Consider the following 21,544-nt stretch of genomic DNA (forward strand, 5'->3'; position numbering starts at 1 on the left):
TATTTATCTTGCGCTTATCTATTATTCTTCTTGTAATAATTTTGCGTTTTCTATTGATAACGCTCAGATACACATGGCAGAGGCCGGTGATAATATTAAGGGGAGTTTTCAATCATTTTCAGTCGCTGAGTGGATTTCAATTTAAGATCGAAAAATAGCATTCCAAGTTAAAATGGAAGTCGAAAGTGTTTTAGTTACTGGTGCCAATCGAGGAATCGGACTGGAGTTTGTAAGACAGCTGGTAAAATTACCTAGGCCTCCTAAATATATTTTTGCTACTTACAGAGACAGAAATACGATAGAGGTACGTTTTTCATTTGAAACCTACTTTAATATGACCAATATGGCAATCCAAACAAGCAAATTGAATAAGTTTTTATTGAATTATGCATATGTAATGTTTATCGTGTTTGACCTCTTAATTTTTGACTGTGGAAATTTGGCATCATTAGCTCCTTGGCGATATGTCTGGCCACTTAAAATAGATTTTAATAGTATATTATTTATGCATTTTTTTAAAATTATCAATAAATTTTTGATAGATTTAATTTCGGGGCCTAAGTGAAGATTAGTGTGCACTAGCTGTTTGTCGCCAATATTGCAACCCATCGGATCCCTCTTATAGCAACCATACTGTTGTTTTGTTTACTACTTTTTGCAATGGTCGAGTTGTACATAAACTACAATTACATTATGAAAAATGTTAAATTAAAAATATTAAAAAAATATCGATGAAAGATTTTAATTTTGTTCTTTATCATCATTAAAATTTATTAAATAAAGAAAGTTAAGCTTATAGTTAAAAGTTATTTTCTTCTTTCTTTTTTTAATGTGAATACGAACAGAAAATATTTATTCTTTTGTAATTTTTAATTGTCAGTATGCGTTTTAAAAAATCGTCTGCATTCTCACTTTAAAAGACAGCTGCAATGGAATTCTTTGCAGTTCTCGCAATTCTTTTGGTATTCTAACGGTTGGTTCCTTCATAATTTGTTATGTCGGGAGTATTTCGAACCTGTAGAATGGATGAAGGGTGAGTTAAATATGCATATATATGTATATTTTTTTACGAGTTGATGAAGTTAGGAAAGGATTCTTGTTTGAAATTTTGTATTGAGAATGGTTTGGTATCGAACCGGCAGAATGGATGAAGGGTGAGTGGAATATATTTTTTTACGAGGTGATGAAGTTGGGAAAAGGATGTTTGTTTGAAATTTTGTATGGAGAATGTTCCGATTGCTTCTTTCTCCGTTCTTTCTTTTCTTTTGGTTATGTACTGTTTCTGTTATCCACACAGTCTTTATGTTCAATGTGCTGGCGAAGCTACTAGGTTCCCGCTCCCGCTGCTAGCGAAGCCGTAGGATGATTTTTTAAGTCAAAAAATTCTGCCCGGTGCCTTCGGCATCTGTAGAAGGCACCGGGCAGTATGGAAAAAAAAAACTCATCAGTAAAAAGTCCTAATTATATGGCGAGAAATGGTAACCATAACTGCTCCGCGGAAGTATTTATTTATTTTGTCCGCCATCTTTATTGGCGACTTGGCATTGTTGGAGCAGCTGGGTGCACACTAAAATTCACTTTTACCAAATTCGGTATGAGATCTATTTAAAATATAAACTTTTAAAGTTTATAGATTTTTAATGGAAAAATTGGTTCTCGTTTCTATTTTCTAAGAAACTATTAACTGCTGTAATTGCTAATTGTGTAAGGAATGGGACCTATTAGCAAAAAATATTGAACAACATTGTTACTATGTCTAAACGATGTTGTCTGGCATTTAGAATGTCAGAATCGCGGAGATATCGTACAATATCGTATACTAATGGTGAACTGGATAATCGATCTTTAACGGCGCAAGAGCTATATTTTTCTATATGATTTACACATGATTAAAATAGGGGCTAATAATTCACACAATTCGTAGAATGGTTTCAATTTCAAAGGTTTAAAGTCATTAAAGTTTCTTTTTAATGTTTGTCATCATAAATGTCATTTGCATGAAAAATATTCAAAGCAAAACCAGACATTAGATGATTAAAATATGTAAAATGGCACTAATAATTTTATATGGGTTTTCTCTTTGTTGATAATATGATGCGTAAAAATTCGGGTGAACCGGAGTTTAACCCCCTTCTTCGCCAAGTTGCGATAAAGCGCCAAAACTGGCAACCTCCAGACTGGCAAACCTATTATCTTCCCCTTTATTATGCGCTATGATTGTACATCTGCTCCCTCGCTTTTGAACATTTCGCAAAACACGGCGCAAGACCGTTGTTGGCAAGTTGGCGATTTTTGAGAATTGTGCCAAGCAGGGGGTTAAACTCCGGTCGTAACGAAAATTCGTTCAAAGAGATCAAAAATTTTTATTCCCTTTTAAGAGATTTAATCATATATATATAGACGAATTTTGTGCGATTTCAGGTATACTTCAAGAAATTTATAAACTATCATTCTCTACCGTTATAAAATGTTTACTTTAGCAATAATGCCAGTTTCAAGAAAGTGATGAGAAATTTAAATTTGGGTGAATCGTAGCTTAACCCCCTTCTTCGCCAAGTTGCGATTACGGGCCAAAGCTGGTAACTACCGTTTTCTCTAGACTGGCAAACCTATTATTTTTTGTCCTTATTATACGCTATGATTGAACATCTGCTCCCTCGCTTTTGAAGTATGAATTAGTCTGTGATTAAATAGTTTCAAAACTTCAAATCTTACCAAAATTTTATCTCTTCAAATCTTACCGTGCAAGATCTTACGGCACAAGACCGTGATTGGCGAGTTGGCTATTTTTGAAAATTGCGCCAAGCAGAGGGTTAAACTTACGTCGTGCCTTAAATTTTTTGTCAAGCCAATATTTGTACATCAGCATACTCTATGTAAATTGCGAGATGCGATATTTGTAATACAAAAACTTTGTAAAGGGAAGGCCGTTGGATAACGTGCGTGTGTGGTCTTCAAATTCTACTTTTTTTCTAGAATTTGCTTTAAAGAACATTTGGTCACAGACTCTTGAACGAAAATTTGCACATTTCAGCTTAAGCTGAAATAAATATTTTTTTTTCTGTTTATTATATTCTTTCTGGATAAAATAATATCTTCCAGTAATATTTATTTTGATTTTGAATGTCAGATGTTGGGTATTTTTCCATTCCTTTATCTAGACACCTTTAGCGACCAGCTTGATAGCAAGTAATATTAATTTATTTGATTTCATTTAAATCTCTTAGAATATTTATTATTCTCTCAACAAAGTATTTTTTAAGCATAAAGTTGCTAGATGCATTAAAGCCATGTTATTTCAATAATTTTAAATATTGTTACAAATTTGTAATTTTGCTACCCGGCACGAATAGTGTCATCGTGGGAAAAACCGTTGTAAGATCTGTCCTATGTGGGCTGAGCTTGGCGACCATTTGGCGACTTGGCGACGAATTTGGCCATTTTGGTGACTAAATGAATAATATTGGAAAGTTCGAGAACTTTCACGATCCATCCAGTAGGAACAGAGATACACCCAGATTGGTCTGGAAGATTCTAGCCCCGCCTCTCGGAACTATAAAAGTTAGGCACTCTCAAGCTGCGAGGAGGTGGTGTGTGAGAGTAGTTGGAGTCGCCGACAAATAAGGGAATTGAGAGGATTAGACAGCTAGTAAACTGCTGAACTGGCGATTAAATGCGCTGCGTTATTACGATTGATTGACGGTATTTGTAGAAAAAATTTTGTAACAATATATTTCTTTATTGCGAATTTCTTCTTCCATTATCTTCCTAATGGAATCGAATCGCATGGCATTATGTTAGAATTAAATGCTTAAATATCTGTGTAATCCATTTTAATTTGCACGTCGTCTTTTATAAAAATGTAATTTCACTTTCTGATCCCATTTATGAACTGTGCAAGTAATAAGTAGAATTTCTTCTTTAGCTGTAAACGATGGAAGAAAATTACATGATTAAATATTTGATGGAATTATTTTGAATGATTTGATGTATGATTCTTCTTTTAAAAAAAATAACGCAAAAATCACTTTTTTGGAATAATATTTTCGAAACTTATCGCGTAAACATTTATTTAAATTCAGTTAGCTGAAATTTTAAATAAAATTTCAAAAAGCATGATTTCTAGATGCACATTTTCACCTCCTAAATTATATCCATACTTTTGATAATTCTAGGTCAAATGATTTATTTTGTAGAGCACTAACTTTCATATAAATCTTTTATTAGTAGTAGAGATGAAGATGGGCTTCATTTTATTCTTTCTAACATACGGAAACACCATTTTTTCTAATTTTTCTACCGTAACGGAAAATTCTATTTCATAACATCTTATATTTATAAAATATCACTTACCGGTTGTGGTAAATAATCCAGTTTCCATATTCGCAATGCCTTCAATTATCATTAAATATTATTGTTCTAGCTCTCATTGTCAGTGGTAGGGTACGTCAATGCTCCAGAAGAGTAATGCCGTTCCCTATTATGCATAAAGTTCAAGTAGTTTTCATCTTTTCTCTAAACTTCCAGTGTCGGATATAATGGTGCGATACCCCAATGCTCCAGAAGATATAAATAAAATAATCCAGTGTGAGATATAGTGGTACGATACCTCAATGCTCTAGAAGATATAAATAAGATAATCCAGTGTGAGATATAGTGGTACAATACCCCAATGCTCCAGAAGATATAAATAAGATAATCCAGTGTGAGATATAGTGGTACAATACCCCAATGCTCCAGAAGATATAAATAAGATAATCCAGTGTGAGATATAGTGGTACAATACCCCAATGCTCCAGAAGATATAAATAAGATAATCCAGTGTGAGATATAGTGGTACGATACCTCAATGCTCCAGAAGATATAAATAAGATAATCCAGGATAAAGATAATCCAGTGTGAGATATAGCGGTACGATATCTCAATGCTCCAGAAGATATAAATAAAATAATCCAGTGTGAGATATAGTGGAATGATACCTCAATGCTCTAGAAGATATAAATAAGATAATTCAGTGTCAGATATAGTGGTACGATACCTCAATGCTCCAGAAGATATAAATAAGATAATACAGGATAAAGATAATCCAGTGTGAGATATTGTGGTACGATATCTCAATGCTCCAGAAGAGTAATGCCGTCCTCAATTGTGCATTAAGTTCAAGTAGTTCTTATCTTCACTCTAAACTTCCAATGTCCGAAAGGACATTTGATAACCAGTATTAAATATAGTGTGTACCAGAATCACATAGCTGGATATTTGATGAAATTGAATTTGAAACTTGTGGCCATCCTAATGCAATGCTGTGAGATTTTACGAGCAGACTATTGCAAACCCATGAATAATTTTATCTTTTTTATTTGATTTGGTGTTATTTGAAAAATTGAATTTATATAATTTGAAGTGGTATCTTTAACTACTTATGAAGGAATGACGTTGATGCTTTTGCCACAGAATCGCCAATGAATGTACTACATACGTCAGCAGGAAAAAGGATATTCTGCGACCCGTCGATTATTTAAATTGTTTTCTGGAAGAACACAGTTTACAGGAGCACAGTCTTAGATCAGAAATTAATTCATTTAGAAGATATGAATTTTTTTCTGATTTCTATAAGGTATCCGATACTTTTCTTCGCCTAGCTGAGAATTACAGTGGATTTTTTTGTCATGCACATCTGTGAATTTCTTGCCACCGCAAATGAATACAGTTATTTTTAACAAATATAGTTTAATAGTAAAATTTTAAAAAGTGTTATCTTGTTATTGAAGTAAAAGACAAATATAGCAAAATCAATTGGGAACTAGCAACGCATTTCTTCCAGTTTATTATTCACTGTTCTTATAAATTTCAAAATCTTTATTTTTATAGTTAATTAATCTTATAAAATCTCTTAAAACTGATTTATCGTTTTTATTGTTCTGTTTTAGGCTCTGAAACAACTGAGAGATGAGTCCAAAGACACAATTATTCTGCTGATCAAGATGGGTAAGATAGTTCAAATATTTATCATTTCTTTATTATTACAAAAGTATGCCAAGATTATTGTAGAGTGTTATTTTAGTAGTACGTTACATTGATTCATTTTAAGTAAACTTTAATACCTGTTAAGAATTCCAATTTTGTCTTTAACATTTATGAATACTTTTTTCAGTCCATTAACTAGTCCAATTTTATCTAATCTCAGGTAATATGTGTTTATGGCTGTTCAGATTTTAACTCGCACTTCACAACATAGTTTTTTTTTAAACCAATCTAGACTGCTTTAGTCCAAATAAAAAAATATTCCCATGGAGAAAATGACTGCCAGATTTTTTCTTACAAATGAAGCGTTAATTTGTTTATAAATAACGGATTGGTCAAATTGATAACATTACACAATGTAAAATCATCACAAAAGAATATTTCTGTGCATGTTTGAATACATTGGTTCGGCACTACAAGTTTTGATATTAAAAAGAGATAATAACATAAACCTTGATCACATTAAAAGGTGTCCATTGTATTTAACCCTTTAGAATCGGATGTTTCTTCTTATGCACCATTCAGAACGGTGAATGATTTTGACATTTTATTGATATATTTTTTAAAATTTTATTGTTAAAAGTTCCTTCAGAGGGGTAAGAATCCGTAAACTAATTTTTCGAGGAAACTCAACTTAAACCAATTATATCCTTATTAATTGAATATTTATGCATCGAATAACTTTTCTGATTGCAAAGGGTAAAATTACCTTATTGTATCTTTAAATGGTTCAAAAATGGTAATAGCTTCTGTAAACATCAAGATGAAGGAAATGCTAAAATAAGCAAGTGCGGATTAGATCGAGAGCCATTATTTTCTGAGTTGTAAATATATTTTTAAAATGGATTTTAACAGAAGAGCGAAATGGTCTTTCGTAGAGCAGATATTCAGGCATTTGTTTCTTGCAGTGGCATTACAGTTGACATATCAACGTACCATCACAACACTAGATGGACAGCTCCGTGCAAATACATGAACTGTAATTCATTTATATGAATATATTACGCATGAAAAAAAAAATCAGTCTCCCGAAATTAAGTTTAAATGGAACTAAATTAATATAAGACCTTGTCTATAGTAAAAAAAATGATTTACATCTTTTCCATTAATAATTTCACGTATATAAATTTTTTATTTGATTATTTCGACGAACATAGAGAAATAATCAATCTATTGAGTTCAAATAATATTTCTAATTTCATCTTGGACCAATGGACGTAAAATCAAACAATTATCAACAAAAATCTACTGCTTACTTTATTTTTCAACTTTATAAATGCCACAAAAATTTCCTAGTATATATAAAAGTGATAGAAGGTAAAGTTGATATAAAGGTAATTTTCGAATCTTCGATTGGAACTGAATTTTAATTACATGCTTGGTTTAATTTCAATATTCTTTATGAATAAGGAACACTAAAACACGAAAAAGTGGGCGTCAAAGTGTGCTTTGTATTTTGTGTGATAATTATTGCATATGTAATGATAATTTAATTTAAATCTTTATTCATTTCCCAATTTTTATCTTAAATTAGATTATGTTACTTTATTCTAAAAGGTTCTTTTATTTTCTGATCCAAATTCCGCATTTTTATTCAATTATTCTTAACACGCGCTCTAAACAATCGTTGAATCTTGACTTCCCATATTCCGGCCGAAGGGATAAAAATTCCTAACATTCATGCATTCCTTTCAAGATACCTAAAATTCCCTTCCCTAAGTCGACACGTGTCAAAGAAATCCCTATCAGAATTTTTTAGTAAAAACACTCTCATTTTTCTCTTATGTTCTGGTGAGAACAGATAGGTTCCGCTTTTCGTTTCATGTACAAATTTTTTACCCTATCGTGTAAAAGTGAATTAAAATTTATTCCTTAAATGTCATCTTTTCAGCCATGCATCTTCAAAATTATACTGCATACGTTTCTTTATTAATTTTTTCATCTATTTTTACTTTTAGAGTAGCATATAAATAGCAGCGGATAGTAATTATATTTACAGTTTGAATTATTGGTACAATTCGGTTTTAACGGTCACCAAAAAGCGCAAAGAAAAATTTCCTCAAATTATAAAAATAAATACATTATTATTTATTATGAAAAATTTTGAACATGCAAATCACATGCTGTATAGTTAGACTATTGGAAACACCACATTGGCGAAATTCTTTCATGGCGCTTTTGGTCGCCGTTACAACTGACAATTACCAAATTATTTTAATTCCATTGTAAATTCTGAATATAAGCCTCATGCACTCAAAATACACTGTAAATAACTTTTGTTACTTTTGTGTAAATCATAAATGGCATCTATTTCGACTTCATCATTTTATCATGTGAGAACATGATGTTGTTTTGGCTTAAGCTTTTTGAAACGATTTGAAGGCAACAATTTGGCGATTTATCCCTTTTTTTTATTTTGGAGTCGGCTTTCACAGTATAGTTTTTCCATTATCTATCGTCTGCTAATGTAGTTTTATTTTGGAGTCGGCTTTCACAGTATAGCTTTTAAAATATCTATCGTCTGCTAATGTAGTATTTCCCTCGGAAATCACAGTGTTATTGCCTAACTCTCGCAACGTTTTTTAAAAATAAATCAAACAAGTTAAAATATTGTTTGTTTAATCGATAAAGATTGTTGGTTCAGGAATAACTAACTAATTAAAATAAGGTTATTAGAAATTAACTAACTAATTAAAATAAGGTTATTAGAAATTAACTAACTAATAAAAATAAACTAAACTAATTAAAATAAGGTTCAACTAATTAAAATAAGGTTCAACTGATTAAAATAAGGTTATTAGAAAATAATGCAGAAGGTTATCACATTTGGCGATTTATGGCCAACCAAAGTTACAATTTGATTTCCAAATTATACATCTTCTGAATTCTTACGCATTGTCTTAATTAATTCAAGTCATTAAAATCGATTTGAAACAATCACGAGACTATCAGATTCCGCATGAGTCAATATTTAAAAAAAACGATCGAGCTGCAAAACTTTGTTTACCAGCTAATAATGTTCTCACATGATAACTTGAAATTTGCGATATATTTCATTTTTCCCCCCATTTGAAGGATTTATACAGATATCCTATATGTACTGTTTTTTTTATGCATCTGTGATTATATACAACAAAAGTTTAAAAAGTCTTAACTAAAAAAAAAAAAAAACTGTCTTCGGCACTATTATCAATAAAACTAAATATATATAAAGCTAATGTATTTGGTGCAGAAATCGCTCTTATTATATACTGTCGAATGGCAACAGTCAAATATAAACAAATTACTTACGAACCTTTCAGACTATTACTTTGAATATTATTATACTTACACTTAATCCAACGCTTTGCTAATTAAAGAAGCTGAAAAATATTATCAGAAACTCTCTAGATTAGACTCGCCAAAAACTCTGTTAATTTCAGAGATAATAAGACGTAAAAGATGTCAATCAAGAAATTGTGCCAAACTATTAAACAGGCGTGAAACTAAACCATTTCCAGACAGCAAATCGTGGTTACTTATCTATGAAAATTGATGACAGTATCTTCCAAAGCTTCCATTTCGTAAGAATCTGGTTTTTGTTTTAAAAAAAAAGTATTGTTTTAAAACTCAAAATTACCTATTTAATTAAACCCATTTCATTTCTGTACTTTATTCTTCTTTTTCTTATTGTAATACACAATTAGTAGCAAGATTTGTTTTATTGTTATCAAACTCATCCATCAAAATAATCAGTAGCGTTCTTTTACCAGTGTTAAAATTATGATTAAAAAAAGTATTATCACCTTGGACGTTAATTCCAAAATAGGATTTTCACTTCTCCTTTCATTTCGTCGCATATGCATCTTTTATTTTGGTCGAGTTATAACTTGACCAATTCAGTCAAATGCAAGTTTTTCGGTTTCATCAAATAGCAAACTGAAATTTTAAAAACATGCATTCCACATTAATTTGTAACTACCCAAAAAGTTAATAATCTGGGTTACAAAGCTGATCCAAAAGACGGTTAGTACATCATTAATAATTGTTACCATTTCTATTGATTCGTTTTCAGATGCTAGAAATGCAGACCAGATCGAAAGTGCCCGACTAGTCATAGAAGATATGGTTGGCGATAAGGGCTTAAACCTCCTTATCAACAATGCTGGAGTTTTAAAGCGAGAAGCCTTTCCAGAGATTACAGAAGAGAACATGCTGCTTCACTTCACCACGAACACTGTAGCCCCAGTCATGGTTTTCAAAGTAAGGGTTTGAATTTCATATGATGCTATATCTTTTACAACGGAAATTATCCATTATAAATATTTTAAAAGTACTGAAGGAACAATTCCTATTTCATTGGATGGCATTAATGCAAAGCAACTAAATCTCTGGGTTCAAACTTTAAAGCGAGCATAAATCACTTGCTTATTAGAACCCAAATTATTTCACTTCTGTAACATTCCCCGTTTCCCAGTACTGATAAGACATTTACAGCCAGCTGTGTCATCACTGTTAATTACTAAACTTCTCGAGATAGCCAGATGGTGGATCTTTTCACCTGGGTGGCTTGGCATATGTTCATTAGTGACTACAGTGAAAGACCACACGTGAGAATTCCTCGTCCAAGAGATATTGATGGTACCTTCAAAGAGAAAGGGGTATCCAAACATCTGGATGCTAAATGTTTCTCATTGTGAAAGGACTATGACAACTCCGTGTTCCAGAATAGTCAGTTATGAAATGTGCATCACTAAAAGGACCTTCCCACGACCGACTGGCGCCACTGAGGGAGCATATTGCTGAACCCCGTTTGGTCGAAAGAGAGCTCAAATGACCAATGTAAATTAAGAGATGGAGATTGTCACCGAAATAAAGTGCGGAGATATTTTTTTTAGGGAGAAGAGAAGAAACGAATTGCAGGAGACTGTTGGACTACGCCCACGAGTTCGGAGTCCGAGAACTGCCCCTGTGGTTTGTTGTCGTGTTGACTAACAACCAGTTAGTTCCCTGTGGTGTTGTTTCTCCGTATTGATGGAGAACTGAGTTTCAAGATAAACCTTCGACTTCGGCTATTGTGTCTCCTACTACAGGTGTAAATGACTATTTATTTAACCAAGATTAGAACAAGTTGTTCTTTTGTATATATAGGGCTGTAAAATAAGGAATTGTCTGGAAATTCTGCTTCGTTATTTGATCAGTCTAGATCAAGACATTACATTTCACTGCAAACACTGTAGGATTAGTCCTATTCGTGAAGATGGAATTTTACAAACATTTATTCCTTCACTTCATGTGGTATGAAATTTCGAAGTTTGAGCATCTTCATCTCCTCGGTGGCAGTGCACTATTTTAATACTTTCTGAAACTGATTATTAGTTAATTTATTAATTTAATAAAATTTTAATTCCTTACAAGTGAGTTGGAGCGAATTTTTTTAAACAATTTTAGATTAAGTAATATTTAGAATAACGAATTACCCACAGTTTGAAAATTCGAAACTAGAAAATATTTAAAATAGAAAGAATGTGCCTTTTAATGCTCTAGTAAAAAGTGATTTTAAAAATAACTTTCATTCATACAAAAAATTTTACGAAATGTTTTATGACTTGAATGGTGAAAATGGATTAAACCAATAGTGCACAAGATACCGAAATAACAGAAAATTTAAGAATGGTTTTCATTTTTTTTTTTTAAATTTTACAGGAAATATTCTTATATCAGAGTTGTAAAATTAGCTATATGCATGATTCCGAATACAAAATAATACATAGGAATTTCTTTTACAGGCAATGTTCCCACTTCTGCAGAAAGCTGCGACTCAAGCACCGACCGGTGTGAATGTTTCAAAAGCAGCAGTGCTCAATATTTCTTCCGCAGGTGGTTCAATCGAATCTCAGTCCAGCGAATTCCACAAACAACGTTTGGATAGTATAAGTTACAAGACCAGTAAGGTAAGTACAATCATGTCTGCATTTGATGAAGTTCCAATAGTCCTTTTGGAAACTCCATTCAACAGAAATCAAATTACAAAAATTAAGAGAAGGTATAGGAATTGAAAATTACATATCGGCTTTATCGACTTTTTAAACAGTGAAATAGGTCACAATTCTACTTTGCACAGGTTTAACCTAAAGAACAGATTTTTATAAAAAAAAAATTCAAAAAAGTTTGTTAAGATTATAATACATTAATTGTAAAAATATGAAACCTTTGGATCCTTCGAATTGTTTTATATGCTGTAAAGGTGTGTTTACACTCGGCCAGTAGGCAGCGCACGCATAGAAAGGCTGAAAAAGGTTGTTCGGTCCATGACGAGTACATGCTGCTATATTGTATTTTTTTTTTTTTTTTCTTACTGCGCATGCGTTTGTAGAATTTGGTGGGGTTCTTTTAGCGAGAAAAAATTGATTATTTATCCTAGATTACTTCTGGCATTTTTGGCTGTTTGTTCTTTCTAATGCGAGGTCGTGTTTTTTTTCTTTCCATTTTGCCTTTTTCTTTCTGAAGTTTTCCAAATTTAGTTATGTTGACCTTTTTTTCTTATTTTACCGTGTTTCTTTGTATAAATATCAACCATTTCAATACGATACGCAGTGAAAAAACGCGAGTTCGCAAATTGTACAAAGTCTATGGCAAAGGATACCGACCTGCTCTGATTGGTTTAAGTCTTAGCATCTTTCTGGCAATGTTCTGGCAAAAAGATGCCATACCGAAATATATTTTTATAAAAATAAATAAAATGTGTGAATTTATCCCCCCGCCCTATTTTTTACGGTTTACATGTAATATTAATCTAGAACACATAAACAGCAGAAAAAATCAAATCCTGAAACCTAAATTCAGGAAATATAAAAATTACAATTTATCAAAAATATTTTTTGTATGTGTTTCTTCTTAATATTATTTTGATCTAACTAAAAAAATTAGCTACGAAATCACATATTTCGTTAAAGCTTAAATATTTATACGTTTTGGGCATTAAGTAATCATCTCCCCATATGTAGTTAATGGGAAAGTAACAAACGTTCAGCAACAAGTTTCAATGACTGCATAAATTATCTTATAAAGGCACGAAAATCATAGAAAAATAAGAATTATTTAATTGCTGCATCATATGTTCAGTAGTTACTTTCATATAGTTTTATACTTCTGTGCATAAACAACATTAGTTACTTGTATTACTAGTATTATTATTAATAATAATAATTAGTATTAGTAGTATTACTAGTAATATTTAGAGAAAACAATTACGTTAATAAAAATTAAATCGTGTTCATATTCACTCGTTTCTTCCATAAAACTAACGAAAGGTACAAAGTTTGAGCCAAATAAGCGAAAACTAGACTATTATGAGTGCAAAACATTGCCAAAAAGATGCCAAGGCTTAAACCAATCAGAGCACGTCGGTATCCTTTGACATAGACAGTCTGTACAATTTGCGAACTCGCGTGAAAAACAAAAATTCAAGGACGCTAAAATGGCAATTTATAGCCACGCATGGAATGCCCGAATCTATCCTATGAAATAGTGGCAAACATAATTCCGTCCCTTCCGGCGCTGTCTTACTGGCAGTCTTATAATTGGCCAACTCATTTTTAGTACTTCTTCTTGTGAAGATTTTATTTAATAACCTCTTCGTTATCATCTTCATTGTTCACTGTATTGCCATTACTACTATATAAAATATTCTATGGAAAATAATAATCACAGTTTTTTTTTATCAATATGGAGAAAAGTAGACAGCTTAATACATTACGTACAAAATCAAGGGACCATAAAGTTATGGTAGGTGATTCAAGGGATTGCATTGGAATTTCGATAAATGAGGCGTCCGATAAAATTGCAAAAAGCGAAAATTAAAAAAATAAAATGAAATGAAAGATTTCTTATGTAAAAGTCATCTTTCAGAATGAGGAGAGCAAATAACTAGTAAATGTCATTCAAAATAAGAATCATAAAGAAAATTTACTTAAATGGGAAATTCCAATGAATGTTCGTTGAATGAAAATTCCACCGTCTCTCTATCTATAAATTAACTCAAACAATTAAAAACACATACAGAGACAGAGAGATTAAATTCATTTTGCGATTTTGACACTAAATTTGTAGATTTCGATTCAAAATTGGAGATATCTATATGGAATGAAATCTGTCGACGAAATTGCCTCCCAACCTTCTATGTGCATACGATATTCAAAATTTCAACCAGTTGTTTAATAAAAGGAGTCCCAAAATTGACGCAAGATTTGAATTCTCCACCATTCGTGCAGTAAATTGTTGGCAACCCAATTAAAAAAAACCATTTGAAAGCTGATAGTTTAGCGTTAGTAAAAATGGGACGTTACACGATAGAACAGCGTGTTTTCATAGGTGAACAATATTTGAAAACTAATGAATGTCTAGCGGCCACAGTTCAAAATGTGAGAAGTGGCCTCCTAGATCGTCTTATTTAACACCATTTGGATTTCTTTTTATGGGGTTGTTTGAAGTCAAAGGTCTATGCCAATAAGTCCACAAGCACGAATGCATTCAAGGAGGAAATTCAACGCTGCGTCAACGAAATTCAGCCACATTTATGCAAAAAGGTCATGAAAAATTTCGACAAAGAGTGCGTATGTATCCGTGGATGTTAGTTGCGTATGTTTTATTCCATATATAACCCTTCCTGCGTATTTTACAGTTCAATAAAAATATAAAAATTTAAAGAAAAGAAAATTGTGTTTTTTATTTAATTCAAATCTGCATTAATATGTTGTTCTATCGTGTAACGATCCATTTTTATTAACCCTAAGCTATCAGCTGTCAAATGGTTTTTAATAGAGTTGCCAACATTTTACTGCACGAATAGAAATAAATTCAGATCTTGCGTTAATTTTGGGACACCCTTTATATGATTTTATTAAAATAATTAAAGATCTGCATCGCATTTTGGAACAATCCTGTTAAGAATTAACAGACGATATGTCTATTTGTGTGTATGTGAGCAGGACGATCCACAGCAAGCAGGATGGCTTAATTTTAGTATGATATTCACACCAAAATCATATACTTAATATCAAAGAGGGTTTTACAAGGGTTACTTACAGGTTTCATAAAAAATAATTCGGTCAAATAAAAATTTAAATTTTTTTTGCTGTTTTATCAAAGAATGCGAAAAAAATCAGAATGCAGAGTCTTCAATTCGTAGTTTTGAAATAAACTCATATTATATTAAAATGAAAATGACTTAAATTTTTTTACAACAATGCAAAGCATTTGTACCTAATTATGCATATAAGTTTTTGAAAACTGAGTAAAATTAGGATAAAATGGGACGATACTCAAATTGGTGTCATTCAAAATATTGCATTTTAAAGTGGTGCAAAAATAATATTTCTGCCATATTTTTTCTAATTTATTGCAAAAAACCCCACCAAAATTTATAATCATTAATTATTGCACAAAAAAAAAAAGAATTCCCCTATGTACTTTTCTCATCCACCAATGCATATTTACCAAAATTCGTACAATGTATACTTGCCGAAATTTGTACAATGTATACTTGCCAAAATTCGTACAATGCATATTTATCAAAATTCGTACAATGCATATTTATCAAAATTCGTACAATGCATATTTATCAAAATTCGTACAATGCATACTTGCCAAAATTCGTTCAATGCATATTTATCAAAATTCGTACAATGCATGTTTATCAAAATTCGTACAATGCATATTTATCAAAATTCGTACAATGCATATTTATCAAAATTCGTACAATGCATATTTGCCAAAATTCGTACAATGCATATTTATCAAAATTCGTAACTCTGAATCCAGTGGTCCAGCAAGCAGATGGCCTGTACTTACCTACACTTACATATTTCGGTTCATTTGTAGTAAGATAGAACCTACTCACTTTAATAACAAAATAGTCTTGAAAATCCTACCATTATTCTAAAACAACGTCTCTATTCCCCTTATATATGATGTGTTATTGTCAATTAAAGGAAAGATTAATATTAGAGATTTTTTTTTCAGTTATTACATGCTTCTACTCTCTCGAAATTAAAACTTCGAGCCGTCCTCTAAGTGCTATTCTCACCAACCAATGTATACTGAGTGGCCAAATTATTATGGCCACCTCTTCAATACAGTGGTGGACCCCCTTTTGTCCTTCATACTGCATGGATTCTTCTTGATATGGATTCTATGCGATGTTTGTAGGCGGTATGATAAAATTTGAGACCATATTCGATGAATTGCATTTTCCCATTCCTTCAGAAGTGATGGTACTAATTCCATCTGCCTGGTGCCTCATCCCACATATTTCCAAATGGATTAAGATCTGGTGAAAATTTGAGACCATATTCGATGAATTGCATTTTCCAATTCCTTCAGAAGTGATGGTACTAATTCCATCTGCCTGGTGCCTCATCCCACATATTCCCAAATGGATTGATATCTGGTGATCGTGCAGACCAAATGAGACAGGTAAAGTTTCTGTCGTGCTCTACTAACCATCTTCGGGCAATGCTAGCTTTACCACAGGGAGTATTGTCCTATATCCATCCCTGACAGGATACACCATTAACATAACAAGATGTTTATGATTTACGGTAAAATTTATATAGCCTTATGACATTGTTCCACAGTAATCAAAGGACCCATACAGTGCCAAGAAAACATTTCCCAGACCGTAATATATCCTCCATCAACTTGAAATGTTGTGTCAGTGCAATTAGGGCCATGCTTTAGTGCTGCTTTCTCCATATTTGCATTCTGCCATTTTCACAGTGTAATTGAAAACGGGATTCATTGGATTACATGACCTTTTTCCAGTTATCTACAGTCCGATTCTTGTGCTCCTTTGCGAAACGGAGACGTCTGCTCATGTTTGCGGCAATTATTAGAAGTTTTCGAACAGGTCGGTGGCTTCCATTGCTTATAGTATGTTGTAGTGTGTGGCGAACAATTCATTCAGAAATCTTTTCAGTTGCTCCTTAAAATCTCCTTCATTTTGACGTACAGTAATTCTTACGGTCAATTATTACGAACTGGGCAATTCTGGCAAGTCTCCTTTCCGATCGAAGATTCAGTAACCTGTGACGAACATAAGCCTGATGTTAAGACCGGGTTTTCTGTTTAATAGTCCACTCTCTGTAAACATTAACTGTTGCTGCTTTCTAACACTTCATAGGTGTAACCGTTTTGAAAGTAATAGTTTCGGCACTTCGAACGCCTTCAGTCATCCCGTGTTCAAACTCAGTTAAATTATATTTTTTGTCCATTTCTTCGCAATTAACATAATGTAATTGATGTATTCGCTTTTTATAATTATCTCTCCGTCTGGTGGTACCAACATGAAGTTATGACCGATCTGCGTATAAATGCCAAGTGGTCATAATAATTTTAGCCATTCAGTGTGTATTTGCATAAAAGTTAAATTCTGAATCCAGTGGTCAACCCACTAGAATACCTTTGCATATCTATATTGGTATACATTCCCATTTGATTTTAGTAAAGATAGGGCTTATAATAGGGTAGAAAAAAAATCTTGAAAACTTTGCCTTTATCCTATGAATACATTTACCTTATATTCGGTGTGTTATTAGCAACTAAAATCATATATTAGAGATTTATACATTTATTCCGTGCTTTTTGGTTATCCTCTCGAAATTGAAACTTCTTATTTTAACTAATAACTTTGAAGGGAAAAAAATGGAAATGAATCATTTGCACGAAATAAATGGTAACCTTTCAGTAGTATACTGAAGAAAACGTGGAAAGGATGTTTTCTTTTCAGTCCGCCTTAATATAACTTCAAATGATACTTAGCGGTTTTCAATGAAAAGTTAAATTATTCAATGCAGTTCGTCACAGACAACTTGAAATATCAATCAATGTAAAAAAAAATGTCCATGAAAAGTGGTCACTTTCAGCCAACAAATCGCCAATATGCAATGAGCATCTTTATTGACTAGCTTGAATTCTTTTACCAGGCAGCCTTGAACATGGCGATGAAAGTGATTTCTCTGACAATCAAGGAACAAGATATCCTGGTGGTGAACATGTGTCCTGGCTGGGTGAAGACGGACATGGGAAGTGAGGCTGCGGATTTAGAAATATCCGAAAGCGTTTCTGCCATGATGAGCACTCTTTCGCGACTCAATGAACGACATCATGGAACTTTCATGGATAGAAACGGAGAAACGATCCCGTACTAAGTAATTTGGTACAGATGGATTGTATTGATTGTTATTATTGTTCTTTTTCGTGAAATTTGAATGACTCGATAAGTTTATAAAATATGATTTGTGTTATTACTGTTCAATAAATTTCAGTATGGTTCTTGAAGACAGCACATTTATTAGACTTAGAAAACGGGGGGAAAAATAAAAACAAAAACACAGGTATTGACAAGTACGCACACAACATCATGTTAAGCAGCTCGCGGGAGGAATGGCGCCGGAACGAAGCAGAAGCGTAATCACACAGATATTCCTACGCGAGAAAAATAGTCCGCTCACTTTATCCCAACAATTTGCAATAAAATGTCTCTGAATTTATATCATATTTAATTTATGTCATAAAAATAACCAAATGTCAAATAAAATGTGGTCAGAATCAAGATAGAAATCAATAGTATCTGCATGTAAAAATTCGTTGTAAAAATGAATTTGTTCGCAAATTTCAGCTCATAATTACACGAAAAAAAATCATCAACAAAAATTTTAAAAATATTTCAATGCTATAAAATTGTTTTATAAATTATATTTTAACCTTTAAATTGTCATGGCTCGTGTGTCCGTCGTATGGGCATCAAATTATCATTTCTGAAAAGTATATGCTGACTGAAAGTATATGCTATGCTCATTCAGAGACGCTATAATTCGAGATAAAAATTACATTATAATTCACAAATGCCTGAATTATTCTAAAGATTCATTTAATTCAATAAGAGGGCAACACATTCCCGAAGTGGAAAAGTACCCTCTAATTAAATCATTGAAAAAATCAAAACTGTTAGTTAAAGGATTAACATCCGTCTCTTATATCCAATAAATTATTAACTAATACAGAGTCGGCCTTCTCTATGAAGGGGCCCGGGTGCAAAAAAACCATTTAGGTCCTAAATTTTTTGCAAAGTAAAAATTCATTCAAAAAATCTTCAATAAATACAAAATACATATGTTTTTTTTTTAAAAAAATAAGATTTTCTTAACAATTATTAATCATTATGAAAAGATTCAGAAAAGTAGAAAATTTTCAATCTTAAAACCATGGATATCTCAATGTCATTGAGATATAAGCAGCATTCTGGTAAAGTCGAATTGTCATGGAAAGTAATGAAATGAAGATGAAATACATATAAAAATAGTAATTTTATTGGCTATATAATAATTACATCAATTTATATCAATTTTATTGGCTATATAATAATAGCAAATTTATTTGGGTTGACTATGCAAAACAGGTCATTATGTTTGCCCCCGAAAATTGGGATTTTGTGCGAAAGTAGTAATATATTTTTTTAACTTTTAAATAAAAGGCTATTAATTTGTAAAGAAATGTCAAAATAAGAAATTATAGGTATTAAAAAGACTTCAAGTATGCGATTACGTTTGGGATGAACTTTTTGAAAACTGCTCTAAAATAGTTATATTTTTAATTTTTGTATTAAAAGAATTGGGAAATAAAATCAATACGTATTAAATAAGTTTTTTTTTTTTTTAATTGGGGAAAAAGAGCTTTATTAGGCAAATCTTAGAGAATTATCAAATAACTTGCTTCAAATTTGGTGTACAGTTTAAGAATTATATTATCCAGTTTTTGAATAAAAAATAGTTTGTCTGTCTATCCACTCTTTAAATATTGAGGTTCGACTGACAAATAAAATAAAATAAAAATCATATTTCTAAAACTGTTCTATGATTTCAAATATTGCTTCAATGTAATGTTGATTTTCTGCAGAAGTGGTGAAAAATAAATTTGATGTTATCGTTTTGATAAGTTGCTGATAAAAAAGTAATATTTTCGAAAGTACAAGTAATTTTTTTGAAAATCAACACACAGTAAGATTTTTTTTATTTACATTTTACCATACAAGACAAGAATAAGATTTGGCATTCGTATGAGTACAGAACAGAACGCCGTCTCATACCCCCGTATCCGTGACCATTCTGGTCACTGAAAGGTTTGGTGGACATGTTACGGGAATTTTATTTAAGTAACAAAATTGAAAACGGTTTCATCTTAATATAATTTCTAATATGCTTGTAAATTCTGTAAATAGTTATTTTTGTAATAATTCAAATAACTTTTATGGGCAGAATTTTTATTGCATACATCACAAGAATATTGCTTCTGTGTGCCTTCGATAATGCTCTTTTAACTCGTGGCTTTGGGCAAAATTTTTGTTGCATACGTCACAAGAATAAGGTTTTTCTTTTGTGTGAGTTCGATAATGCTGTTTTAAATTACCTTTTTCAGAAAATTTTTTATCGCACATAATACAAGAATAACGTCTTTCATTCATATGAATTCGATTATGCCGTGTTAAAAGCCATTTCCTAGAAAATCCTTTGTTGCATATATTACAAGAATAAGATTTTTCATTCATATGAGCATCCAAATGTCTTTCAAAGTAACATCTCTTTGAATACACTTTATTACAGATAACACATGTGAAATTTTTTTCACTCGTGCGAGTCATTATTTGCACATTTGCGTCAGTACTAAATTCTTTAACGCAAAGATCACTAACTGAATCTTTTTTGCGTGATTCAATAGACCTCTCCATCATCTGTTTTCCAAAAGTTTTATCTGAAGACGCAACAATGATTATTTTTTCTTCGGAAATTCTTTTCATTTGCACAAATGTCAGTTCCACTTTTTCACTTTATCTCAAAGAAAACTTTTTTTTTATTTCGTTGTATCTCACCATCATTGACCACCACCTGAAAAAAGAAATGCATTTTCACCATCAATTTATTTATTACAATTTATACAAATTTTTAAACTGAAATTAATCAGCAACATCAATTTGTATGTGAATACACGATTTGCTAGTAAAGTTCCACAATTATATTTGTAACTTATGTTTTGCTATGCTTGCATTATTATTAATATCCACAGCTTTCAATATATATTTTTCAACATATTGTTACATCGGGACTTCAATTTTACTACTATTGCTAAATCCGTAAAATCACCGGGTTCACTTGTAGTGGGTTGTATGATGTGAAAACAATCATCAGATCTCAGTAAAAAACAACAACGACGTTTATGTAACATGAAATACTAATACAAAGACGACAAATATGAACAGTCGAGTCGAACACACAGCAGCACACTACAGCAGACAGTAGCCCACAAGTAGTAATTCGGTAGTAATAACGACCACAGCACACAAAGCGGGTAAACAGAATTCAGAAGAAGAGGGAATCTTCGGAGCTTTGCTCATAAGTCTCTCCAAATGGCTCAAACTCTCCAACGTCTCCTCGCTTTAGCTGTATCCAACTATCGACTCACTACTATACTACTGGCTACTCCACAC

General features: G+C 32.0%; 1 protein-coding gene across 1 annotated transcript; it reads left to right on the top strand.

Moving 5' to 3' along the window:
- The first annotated feature begins 62 nt into the window (after positions 1–62).
- Positions 63–18,342, top strand: LOC129987823 (C-factor-like). Its single transcript, XM_056095785.1, has 5 exons — positions 63–304; positions 5,931–5,988; positions 10,079–10,266; positions 11,793–11,957; positions 17,988–18,342. Exons 1-5 carry the CDS (start codon positions 173–175, stop codon positions 18,210–18,212), a joined length of 768 nt encoding a protein of 255 aa, XP_055951760.1. The 5' UTR covers positions 63–172; the 3' UTR covers positions 18,213–18,342.
- The last annotated feature ends 3,202 nt before the right edge of the window (positions 18,343–21,544 follow it).

This window comes from Argiope bruennichi, chromosome 10, assembly GCF_947563725.1.
Source record: "Argiope bruennichi chromosome 10, qqArgBrue1.1, whole genome shotgun sequence".
Lineage (NCBI taxonomy): Eukaryota > Metazoa > Arthropoda > Arachnida > Araneae > Araneidae > Argiope > Argiope bruennichi.